This window comes from Sapajus apella, unplaced genomic scaffold (assembly GCF_009761245.1).
Source record: "Sapajus apella isolate SASKATOON/1434 unplaced genomic scaffold, GSC_monkey_1.0 scaffold136, whole genome shotgun sequence".
In the NCBI taxonomy this organism is placed as follows: domain Eukaryota; kingdom Metazoa; phylum Chordata; class Mammalia; order Primates; family Cebidae; genus Sapajus; species Sapajus apella.
Window position 1 is genome coordinate 691,392 of NW_022437076.1, and position 12,684 is coordinate 704,075.

The 12,684-nt window shown below is 52.7% G+C and overlaps 1 protein-coding gene across 2 annotated transcripts in view; it reads right to left on the bottom strand.

The window, feature by feature from the left end:
- Positions 1–12,684, bottom strand: part of DOC2B (double C2 domain beta) — a 36,670-nt gene that overhangs the window by 1,691 nt on the left and 22,295 nt on the right. For both annotated transcript variants that reach the window (XM_032263400.1, XM_032263399.1), the window contains 2 exons: positions 8,178–8,335; positions 665–746 (listed from right to left, as the gene is read on the bottom strand). In XM_032263400.1, coding sequence (XP_032119291.1) covers positions 665–746; positions 8,178–8,335 — 240 coding nt within the window. The remainder of the gene's footprint in view (positions 1–664; positions 747–8,177; positions 8,336–12,684) is intronic.

Consider the following 12,684-nt stretch of genomic DNA (forward strand, 5'->3'; position numbering starts at 1 on the left):
GGGTGAGGGGTGGGGAACGAGGAGGGCGGGGGTGGTCAGCACTCAGGTGGGGGTGAGGGGTGGATGCCCATGTGTCTTGCCTACTTCCCCTCGGGCTCTGCTGGGGTCTCCAGGGCCCCATCCCCTCGCTCACTTGCTCCGTGTCCCTGAGCCTGCTCTGCCCATATCCCGGGAGCCTCCTGACTGCAGAGGCAGTGCACGCCCCAGTCCTCGTCATCCTGGGCCTCCCTGGGGCCTGGCTTTGCTGACCTCTCCCTTCTCTGTGGGTCCCTCTCTCTCGAAGCTTCTGGGACCCTCTCCCATCCGGGATCCCCCTTGCTCTCTGGAAGCATCTCCTCGGCCCCCTGCCTGATCGCTGCTGTGGTGTGGGCTCTGCCCGAGGCCCCTCTGCTCTTCTTTCCTTCTTGTTCCTTGCGGGGAATCCGCGTTTCCAGCCATACTGACCCTCCTGGGATGAAGACCGTTCTGGGGTCCCCGGGCCATCCCGACTCCCCTTGCCCCACACAGAGCTTCCCCCATCTTCCTCACCTCCTCTTTGCCCTGTTGCCTTCATGAGGAACCCAGGACTCCCCTCAACACTTCCCTCTCCCCAGCCCCTCCAGCCACGCCCCCCCCACCTTGGGGCAGAGGAGTGGCCTTCATGCGGCGCCGCCAGCCCTCATACCTCGTTGAACTCCGGGTTCAGGGTCTTTTTCTTTACTGCTGTCTTATGTTTGGATTTTTTGTCCACATCTGGCCTCAGGTATCTGCGATTACATCCAAAAGACAGGCAGAGGATGGGGACAAGCTATGGGGTATAGATCAAGCCCACGGGGATGAGAAGAGCTTTCTGTCCCTGCAGAGACATTCCTGGGCCCTTCTTTTGTTCTAATAATTGGATTTTCCCAACAATATTTTGTGGCAAAGGTGAGACATCGTTTTCGAGAACCAAGCCTCACTTCTGCTCACACACACATTCCTGAAGCTAACCATGGTGGGCCCCTCCATCCGCCTAGGAAAGAGGTTTTTCCTCATTTCTGGACATCTAATTTTCACAAGGCTCATGCTTCCCACCAGAATAGAGTTTTTAGCAGAGTTGGTCTCACGTTAAAGCTTTTTTTTTTGTCGCTCTGTAGCCAGGCCTGGAGCGCGATGGCACAATGTCGGCTCACTGCAACCTCTGCCTCCCAGGTTTAAAGGTTTAGCAATTCTCCTTCCTCAGCCTCTCAAGTAGCTGGGACTACAATCGCCTGCCACCACATCCAGCTAATTTTTGTACTTTTGAGTAGAGATGGGGTTTCACCATGTTGGCCAGGATGGTCTCGATCTCTTGACCTTGTGATCTGCCCACCTCAGTCTCCAAAAGTGCTGGAATTACAGGTGTGAACCACTGCACCTGGCCTTTTTTTTTTTTGAGATGGAGTTTCATTCTTGTCACCCAGGCTGGAGTGCAGTGGCGTGATCTCAGCTCACTGCAACCTCCGTCTCCTGGGTTCAAATGATTCTCCTGCCTCAGCCTCCCAAGTAGCTGGGATTACAGGTGCCTGCCACCATGCCCAGCTAATTTTTGCATTTTTAGTAGAGATGGGGTTTTGCTGTGTTGGTCAGGCTGGTCTTGAACTCCTGACCTCAGGTGATCCACCCTCCCTGGCCTCCCAAAGTGCTGGGATTACAGGCGTGAGCCACTGTGCCCGGCCTCAAGCTTCTATTATAAAATAGCAGATTTATTGAGTTATATTTCACATACCATAAAAAAATCCATCCTTCTGAAGCATACAATGCAGTTGCCTTTAGTATACTCCCAGAGTTGTATAACCATCAACACTACCTCGTTGGACTTTTGAGGAAGGAGAAGACCTTTTGTGGAGTAACAGGGAGGCCAGCTAGATGGTCTTGTCTCCATAAACATTAAGGCCTTAGACTTGGATGCAGAACAGCTGTCTTCCTCTGAGGCTCAGAGAGGTGGAGTGACTTGCCGAAGGTCACACAGCCGGCAAGTACAGGGATGGTGCTCCTTTCTCTATGACACTGAAGTCATGTGCAAGCTGGAGAAGGGGACAAGAGGCCCCCAACTTCTTTGCAAAACTTCTCACCCTGTCCCTGCATGGATAATTGCATGACATTTGACCTGCCCCTACTAGGTGTGCTCTGGGGTCTCCGGAGTCTCACCCACTACCAAATCCCTGGGCCTGGCACCAGGGAGCTCAACAAACATCTGTCCAATGAATACCTGAGTCCCTAGAAGTGAAGGCGCCTGCCCAAAGGCACACCTGTGTCCAGCTTATCTTGTTTCGCCCAGCTGCTCTCCAGAAAGGCTGCATGGTTGACACACAGCGCCCTCAACAGGGCTGGATGCTAACACTTACAAAATCCTTGCCGGTTTGAGAGCAGAAAATGATATCTCACAGTTGCTTTACTTTGCATTTTTTAAAATTCTGATTTTTATGGCATAAATAACACTTTATTATAGAAACACTAGAAAATGCATAAGGACCAAACGGGATTACCAGAGAGAAATGAAGACACGTCCACACAGAAACCTCTTCATCGCCGCGTTCTACCATCACCAAAATTTAGAAATACACGCCCTTCAGCTGGGGAACTAACCAACAACAAATCTGTGTTTACTCTTGCGATGGAAGCCTATTCAGCAATAAAAAGAACTGAACTCCTGGCACCTGCAACTGACAGATGCATCTCAACACATTCCGCTGCGTGAAAGAAGCCGGACTCACAGGGCACACGCTATCTGACTGCCTTCATGGGGACGTCTCAAAAAGGCACCACTACTGACACAGAAGACAGGTCCGTGGTTGCCTGGGGCTGGGGAGCTTTCTGGGGTCATGTTCTGTGTCTTGACTGTGGTGGTGGTAATAAGATCATACCAGCCTGGGCAATACAGTGAGACCCCATCTCTACAAAAGAATGAAAACTTAGCTGGGCATGGCGGCGCATGCCTGTAGTCCCAGCTACTCACAAGGCTGAGGTGGGAAGATCACTTGAGCCCAGGAGTTCAAGGCTACAGTGAGCCATCTTCGCACCACGCTACTCCAGCCTGGATGACAAAGCAAGACCCTGTCTAAAAAAAAAGGAAAAACTCACAGGATGTGAGTGATCCATGCTGAGGATCCATTATCTGAAATGCTTGGACCAGATGTTTTGAATTTTGGATTTTTCCAGATTTTGTCACATTTGCAGTGTATTTACCAGTTCAGCATCCCTAATTCAAAATGTCAAAAATTCAAAAATTGAACAATCTGAAATCCCAAATGCTTCAATGAGCGTTTCCTTTGAGCATCATGTGAGCACTTAGAATGTTTTGGGTTTTGGGTTTTTGGATTTGGGATGCTCAACCTGTACGTCAAAACACCTGACGAAAATGTAAAGTGCGGGGGTCCCACTAAGCCCGCCGCCCGGAGACAGCTGTTTTCTTCCATTACCGTGCTCCCCGGCCATTTTGCTGCGTACTGGGATTGTTTCTGCTATGAACTGTCCTTGGCCTGCTTTGTGACGGGGAGAAGAGCAGTGTCAGAAGAGTCCTACATGCCCTGCCTCCATGAGTCCCTGGAAGGAAGGTGGTCTGGGGATTTCTGTGCCCTCAGCCCACACAACCTGTGTTCATCTAGTGACCCCTCACTCCGCCACCAGACTTCCACGATGGGCACCAGCCTGGGCGCCTTCAGCCACGGACAGCCATGGGCAGTCCCTCTGTTATGCTGTTTTCTCTGCTGGGAGTGCCCTTCCATCTTGACCTGACACTGGGGAGATCCCTCAGCATCCTCCCTGAGCACACCCGCTCTGACACCAGTGCACCCTGTGAAGCCCCAGAGGCTGGCCCTGTGGCATCTCTCTGTCCCTTGCTGTCAGGACAGTGGACCTGGCCCCTGGGGCTCATGAACTCCCCAAGTCAGGCACCTCGAGCCCCCTTCACAGTGGCTCCTGTTTGCCTATGGCTTTGAGAAGAAACCCTTCTGGTTCTAGTAAGAGAGCCGGAGAAGGAAGGGAGCTGCCCCGGGTGGCACAGCAAGTTGCTGCCAGTTTCCGCCATTTTTGCTGGTATGAAATGCAGATAACAGAAGCTACCGCACAGGCTGCGGGGAGAGTCACACACAGCCATCGCACAGCCCAGGGTTAGTACTCGATATGTCGGCAGCTGTCACAGCCACTGTTACTCCGGGGGTTTTCCATCAGACCTTCCAGAGCTGGGCCTGGGGTCCACTTCCAGCCTGGGGACACTGAGTCAAGTGTCACCAGAAATGAGGTTTATAAAAATAATGGTGCATGGCTGGGCACGGTGGCTCACACCTGTAACCGACACTTTGCAAGGGCGGGTCTAGGAGAATCACTTGAGTCCAGGACTTTGACACCAGCCTGACCAATATGGCGAAACCCAGTCTGTACAAAAAATACAAAAAACAACTAGCCAGGTGTGGTGGTGCACACCTGCAGTCCCAGCTACTCGGGGGGCTGAGGTGGAAGGACTGCTTGAGCCCAGGAGTTGGAGGCTGCTGTGACATATGATCGCACCACTGCATTCCAGCCCAGGTGACAGAGTAAGTCACTGTCTCAAAAAATTAAAGGAAGAAATACAGAAATAAAAATAATGGTGCAGACAAAAGGCACCGACCCGTCTAGCTTTGCCCCTCAGCATCAGCCACTGGGCACGTGCCTCCCTGTCTTCCAGGGCACAGGTCACTCTCTCTCTTCCAGGTCAAGGATGCAGCTGAGGGGCACCCCTCTTACCAACTAGCCTGTGCCCTTATTTCCCCTGCTATTAGTGAGGACGAGGCCCCTGGTCCATGAAGTTGCCTTTCGGAGATGGGCGTCCCTGAGGAGACCTGAATGGCAGCCCCATGTCTCACCCAGGGAGTATGAAACAGACATGGAGGTCTCAGGTGAGGTGTAGCTCAGATGCAGGGAGTGGCCCACAGCTCTGCTGGTCTGAAAGGCAGCATGACCTGGCCCGTGCCCGGCAGGTGGGACCCAGCTGAAGGGTTCCAACAGCGGCTACACCAGCCCCCTGTGGCAGGGAGGAGCCTATGGTGCAGTGGACAGGCCCTGCCCAGGAGGCCCCCTGCTTGCCCGTGGGAGTCAGCTGAACCGTCTGTCACAGCAGGTAAGACCTTGCTGTCTGGGCAACCCAGCGGGCAGCCCTGGAATTCCTGTCTATCTTATGGGTTATATGGTAGGTGGGCATATAACCTGGTTTTAAAATTTCACACCATAGGTTGGGCATCGTGGCTCATGCCTATAATCCCAGCACTTTGTGACCTGAGGGGGGTGGACCGCTTGAGGTCAGGAGTTGAAGACCAGCCTGGTTAACATGGTGAAACCCCACCTCTACTAAAATTCCAAAAATTAGCCAGGTGTGGTGGGGCATGCCTGTGGAGGCTGAGGCACAAGAACTGCTTGAACCAGGGAGGCAGAGGTTGAAATGAGCCGAGATTGTGCCCTGCACTCCAGCCTGGACAACGGAGAGAGACTCGGATCTCAAAAAAAAAAAAAATTTTTTTCACACCATTTTGGCTTCAAGATTGCATCCTTCTGCAAGGATGTATACACATAAGCTTCAAGTCAATGACAAGTCAGAAGAAAAAATATACATGCAAACCAGTTTCCTAGTGTGTGTGTCGTCTGGTGTTTTGAACAGCTGTCCATGTTATAATAATTCATATAGTTCTAATTTATTCCTTTTAACTGCATAGTCCTACATTCTACACATAGGCCACACTTGATTATTCCTCTGGTGATGAACGTTTGACTATTTCCAATTTATAGCTACTATGAGCGATGCTGCGATAAACAGCTACCCACCCCTGCCCAGGTTTCTAGGAAATAACCCTGGAAGGAAAGTAATGTGGTCACAGGGCACCCACATTTTCCACATCGACTGGACACTGCCAGCTTTCTCCCCAGGGGTTATGACAAGAGTCTCCCGAGTGTCTTCTGAGCATTCAGAGCTTCCTCCAACACTCGGGTCTCCAGTGCGCTGAGACTGTTTGCTCATTGTTGAGGCTGGGGCCCACTTCGGTGTTTTCCACAAAGAAAACCGGTAGCCCGTGCGCTATTTTTCGGAGCCTAACTTCCCCCAAAGATGCAGCAGGTCCTAGGCTCTGCTCCCGGAGCCTGGTGTGATTGGATTTTTTAAAATACAGATTTTTGAGAGACATAATACACATACTGTACAATGCACCCTTTCAGATGTATATAATTCAGTGGTTGTGGGTATATTCATGGAATTCTGCGGCCATCATCACAATCAATTTTAGAACATTTTTGTCACCCCAGAAGGGAACCTAGGACCCTTCAGCAGCTACTGCCGATGTCACCTCAAGCTTTTCCCAGCTCCTGCAAACACAATCCATTCTCTGCCTCTGTGGGATGGCCTATTCTGGTCACTTCATAGAAATGGAATCCTGCAGTACGTGGCCTTCTGTGCCTGGCTTCTGTCACTTAGCATCTTGCTCTCCAGGTTCATCCACAGTGTAACCACTGCTCCACTCCTTCTTAAGGCTGATATTCCACCACAAGAACAGACTACTTTTGGGCTGTTTCCACTTTGGGCTGTTGTGAATAACGCTGCTATGAACATTCTTGTACAAGTTTTAGGATGGACATGTTTTTCTCATCTCGGGTATACAACTAGGAGCGGAATTGCCAGATCAAATGGTGACTCTGTGTTTAACTTTCTGAGGAACTGTCAATGGCTTCCCAAAGTGGCCACCTATAATTGTCATATTATTTTTATTATTACTATTATTTTGAGACAGTGTCTCGCTCTGTCACCCTGACCGGAGTGCAGTGGTGTGACCTCGGCTCACTGCAATCTCCACCACCCAGGTTGAAGTGATTTTCCTGCCTCAGCCTCCTGAGTAGCTGGGATTAAAGGCTCTCGCCACCACACCTGGCTAATTTTTGGATTTTTAGTAGAGATGGGGTTGCCCCATACTGGCCAGGATGGTCTCAAAACTCCTGACCCCAGGTGATCCCCCCACGTCGGCCTCCCAAAGTGCTTGGAATACAGGCATGAGCCACTGCACACGGCCTAATGTATTATTATTTTTAACTGTAGAGACGAGGTCTCAGTATGTTGCCCAGGCTAGTCTCAAATTCCTGGGCTCAAGCAATCCTCCCATGTAGCTAGGACTACAGGCACGCACCACTATGCCCAGCTAATTTTTAAATCTTTTGTAGAGATGGGGGTCTCAAACTCCCAGCCTCAAGCAATCCTCCCGCCTTGGCCTCCCAAAGTGTTGGGAATATAAGTGGGAGTCACTGCACCTGCCCCATATAATTTTAAAAGTGGCAGGAATACGATCACGGCCAGCGGGGATGGTGCCCCCAGAGCTGTGCCACAAGGAGTACTGGCCTCTTCATGGTGCCAAAATGCCCCCAAGGCCTTAGTCACCTGGGTCCCTGGTGTCCCCTAGGTTAGAGCCCTTCCTCTGTCATTGCCCCTCCCTGAAGCACCTGCCCCTCCTTTCTGCTGAACTAAATTCCTCCCTAAGTCTCCCCTTTCCAGAGTCTCCCTGCGAGCTCAGACTCATACCTACCTAGTTTCTGCAGAGCCCCAAGCACTGAAGGCAGCCGCTGCAGCACCTGCGGCACCCTCTCCAAAGGGCCAGGGCTCCTGCCTGGCTCTCAGAGCGACACAGCCCATCCTGGCCAGGCTCACAGGTCCACATCTCCGGGGCCCAGGTCACCTGGCATGGCCCTTTAGTGCCTCTCCCCAGGACCACCATTGGCCTCCACTGGTAGAGCTGGGTAGACTCTTATCCACATCTGTGGCCCCAGGATAGGGCTGGGCACAAGTGGGCAGTTGCCAAAGCCTGGAAAGACTTTCTCTGCCGCCTCTCCCAGCCTCCTGGCTACCCCTGGCATGGGCCCCGCCTTCTCCTATCCCCTCCTCCAACCTGCTCAAGACCCCTCCGGGGCCCCTCAGTCACAGGGAAGCCTGGACATGGCATCAGGCGATAACTAATATCTGCATGACCCTGGGAAGCCACTCAGCTTCTCTGGGCCTCAGTTTCCCCACCTGTGAAATTGGCTGGCCATGCTTAACCCCTGGAGTTGCCAAAGGAGCTCAACAGGGAACACGGCACCCCTGAACCTCCGCTGCTCCCTGGGTGCCTGTCACCTGAGACCACGGAGGCCAGAGGTGAGGAGGTGGCAGGAGGTCACATGCATGGCACACTCACGTTTTCACGTAGGGGTCCGAGTAGCCATTGGCGTCCATGGCGGCCAGGTGTGCACACCGCACGATACCCACCAGCAGGCCCTGCTTCTGTGAGCTGTACTTGAGGGAGATGAGGATACGGCCCCGCTCCTCCAGGGACTTGTCTTCGGTCTTGTCCACCTGTCGGAGGGACCGGTCCCTTAGTCCTCACCTGCCCCCACCCCTCTCTCGGCCAGCCTTGGCCTCCCCTTCCTGAGCCCGCCCACTCCCACTGCCTGGTCACGGCCCCCGGTGAGTGGTCACGTGGTGAACTCACAGCCTTTCTGTCATCTCTTCCCTCCCAAGGTTTCTGCCGGGGAGGGATCTGCCCTCCCCCTCCCTGTTCTTGGCTGCCTGGTCTGGGGTGGCCTTCACAGCCCAGTAAGGGCCAGTGCAGGGGCCAGGTTAGGTCCAACGCCTGGCTCTGTGTGGAACAGGAGCTGAGAGTAGTTCTTACCCTTTTAAAAAAAAAAATTGTTTAAAAAACAAAATAGAGACGGGGGTCACAGTGTTGCCAAGGCTGATATCAAACTCCTGGGCTCAAGAGATCCTCCTGCCTTGGCCTTCCAAAGTGCTGGGACTACAGGCGTGAGCCACCATGCCCAGCTGGTTCTTACTTTTTTGAGTAGCAGAAAGAAAAATGAAAAGTATTTTGTGGCACATGAAAGTGATATGAAATTCACACTTCAGCTTCCACTGATAACATGTTATTGCAACACAGCCTTGCCAGCTCCTTGACGCCTTCTCTATGGCTGCCTTTGCTCTAAGGACAGAGCTGCGTGGTGGCTACACACCATGTCGTGCACACGGCCTGACGTATGCGCACACCGGTCCTTTGCAGCAGTCCGCAGTGCCGAGCCCGGCGCCCTTGGCGTCCACAGATGATTCTCTGCCTCATCCTACCTCACAGCCTGCCTTTCTCTACAGTCCCGAGGCTTTGAGGCTGGGTGCCACCTCCACGCCTCTGCACACGCTGTAACCACAGCTCAAACACCCTCCTCTGTGTTCACTGCTTGATAAATTCCTGGTCCTCTGGGCCCAAGCTCAGTGCAAGCAGCACCAGACTGGGAGGAGATTCTGACCCTCAGGGTGGGCTGCCCGTCCCCTCAGTGATCCCACTGCCTCGGCTTCTGTCCTGTCTGGGTGGCCCCCTGCTTCCTGATAGGTCTGTCCCAGCCTCTAAGTTCCTTGAAGTTGGAACTCTGCCTGTAACTTCTTTTTTGAGGCAGAGACTTGCTCTTGTCACCCAGGCTAGAGTGCAGTGGCACAATCTCGGCTCACTACAACCTCTGCCTCCCGGGTTCAAGCGATTCTCCTGCCTCAGCCTCCTGAGTAGCTGGGACTACAGGCATGCACCACCATACCCGTCTAATTTTTGTATTTTTAGCAGAGACAGGGTTTTGCCATTTTTACCAGTCTGGTCTCAAACTCCTGACCTCAAGTGATCTGCCTGCTTCAGCCTCCCAAAGTGCTGGGATCACAGTTATGAGCCATCGTGTCTGGCCAATACCTGCATCATCTTTAATACCTCAGGGCTGGGCAATAGCCTGGCACTAAGTGGCCACTGGAGGCTTGTCCTAGTGAAGGCAGGAATGGAGGGACAGGTGGCACCCTATGGGTTCAACCTCATGCAACCAACTCCAGCCTGGGGGGGGGTGGTTCGAAGAAGGGCAGAAAGGTCTGCCCATGCCAATGGAGCCTGGTGGATGGAAAAAGGTCACCCTAGCCCCAGTCCCCCGAAGATGCCTCTCAGGGAGCTGGAGGTGGCTCACTCAGGAGAAACCAGAAGACAGAGCTCTGGTACATTCCTCCCCTGGGAAAGCTGGGAGCCAGGTGGGGAGGCCACTCACGCCTTCCGTGCCCCAGCAGCTGCCTGGTGCCTGCCTCTCGGGGCAGATCTCAGCTCCAGGCCTCCCCATCCCAGCCAGCCTGATACTTCTCCACTCCTTGCCCTCCCCAGACCATGCGGTTTCTTCCTTCTGGCTACTACGCACCCCAAACCCCTTCTCCTAGGCCCTGAGCCAACCCAGAAACACTAGCTTGAACCCTGTGTCCCCCTGGGTCCCCTTAGGACTCTGCCAGGCTCCTGTCCTAAGCAGCCCCAGCCACATCCTGTTGCTCACAGCCGTGCCCTGCCTGGCACCAAGTAAGTCCCTCTGTAGCTACATCTAACCCTTTCTGGAGATGAGACTCCTGTGAGGTGAGCAGGGATGTCTAGCAGGGAGGACACACATGCCCCCGAGGGCCACCTTCCCCACCTCCCACGCCCACAGTAGACATGGCTAATCGATCCCAGCATTTACTCTGAGCTCCACTGCCACCTCAGAATCCTTCTCAACACAGTGCTTGGCAGCCGTACCCGATGGATCAGGCCAGGCCCACGAGATCTCACTATTTGCCCCTCAGGTTGAGCTCTGTGTGTGAGGGTCTCAATGCACCGTGCTGCTCGTGTCAGTGTGTGTGATGTGAAAATTAAACAATATAAACCAGCAGGGGCCAGGCACCATGGTGCATGTCTGTAACCCCAGCACTTTGGAAGGCCGAGGCAGGTGGATCACCTGAGGTCAGGAGTTGAAGACCACCCTGGTCAACATGGTGAAACACCGTCTCTACTAAAAACACAAAAATTAGCCAGGCATCGTGGCAGACGCCTGTAATCCCAGCTACTTGGGAGGCTGAAGCCGGAGAATCGCTTGAACCTGGGATGCAGAGGTTACCGTGAGCTGAGATCGTGCCACTGCACTCCAGCCTGGGCAACGGAGCACAAGACTCCATCTCAAGCAAAACAAAACAAAACAAAAAAATAGCAGGGACATTTTCAGCTGTTTTTTCAGGGGTGGGATATGGTATTTTGGGTTGTTTCATAAGAAGACCATTGGGTATTATTCAGTATTGACTTAAAATAGATAATGTGGGCCGGGCGCGGTGGCTCAAGCCTGTAATCCCAGCACTTTGGGAGGCCGAGGCGGGTGGATCACGAGGTCAAGAGATCGAGACCATCCTGGTCAACATGGTGAAACCCCGTCTCTACTAAAAATACAAAAAATTAGCTGAGCATGGTGGTGCGTGCCTGTAATCCCAGCGACTCAGGAGGCTGGGGCAGGAGAATTGCCTGAACCAGGAGACGGAGGTTGCAGTGAGCCGAGATCGCGCCATTGCACTCCAGCCTGGGTAACAAGAGCGAGACTCCGTCTCAAAAAAAAAAAAAAAAAAAAAAAATTGATAATGTTCAGACTGTAAAATCTAAAATGTACACCAGAGGCCTGGCACAGGGGCTCGTCCCTATAATCCCAGCAGTCTGGGAGGCCAAGGCAGGGGGATCACTGGAGGTCAGGCGTTCAAGACTTGCCTGGCCAATGTGGCAAACCCATCTCTACTAACAATACAAAAATTAGCCAGGCATGGGGGCTCATGCCTGTAATCCCAGAACTTTGGGAGGTTGAGGCAGATGGATCATTCTAGGTTATGAGTTTGAGACCAGTTTGGCCAACATAGTGAAACCCCGTCTCTGCTAAAAATACAAAAATTAGCTGGGTGTGGTGGCACGTGCCTGTAATCCCAGCCACTCGGGAGGCTGAGACACGAGAATCACTTGAACCAGAAGGTAGAGGTTGCAGTGAGTCAAGATTGTGCCACTGCATTCCAGCCTGGGAGACAGAGCAAGACTCTGTCTCAAAAAAACATAAACATAAATAAATAAGGCCGGGCGCGGTGGCTCAAGACTGTAATCCCAGCACTTTGGGAGGCCGAGGCGGGTGGATCATGAGGTCAAGAGATCGAGACCATCCTGGTCAATATGGTGAAACCCCGTCTCTACTAAAACTACAAAAAATTAGCTGGGCGTGGTGGCGCGTGCCTGTAATCCCAGCTACTCAGGAGGCTGAGGCAGGAGAATTGCCTGAACCCAGGAGGCGGAGGTTGCGGTGAGCCGAGATCGCGCCATTGCACTCCAGCCTGGGTAACAAGAGCGAAACTCCAACTCAAAATAAATAAATAAATAAATAAATAAATAAATAAAAGTATCACCAGAATGTGGCTTTACTGCCGGGGGGGGGTACCCCAAACTGCACTCCTATGGTCACTGTGTGTACCTGAACTGCACCAATGAGCTGGTAGCACATCCAGCAACGCCCTGATCATGGCCATGCACAGGCATGCACATGCTTTCACCAACACACAACACACACAGACACACGCTCTCACACATACGATTCACATATGGGCACATACACACACACACGTTGACACCCCATGTACACATCCGCACGGTTGTTTGTGCCGGTAATCAAAACTCAGGGACACGACTACAGCAGGGCGGATGTTGCCTTTCTTAAGTGACATAGATCATGTGGGAAAATCGGGTTACCTGTGGTTAGTGACTAATAATAACACAGAAAAAGTGATATCCATCACACAAATGTCTGGGTGGGAGGGAACGTGATAAGGAAATCAAACTGGACCAAGTGCCGGGCGCGGTGGCTCAAGCCTGT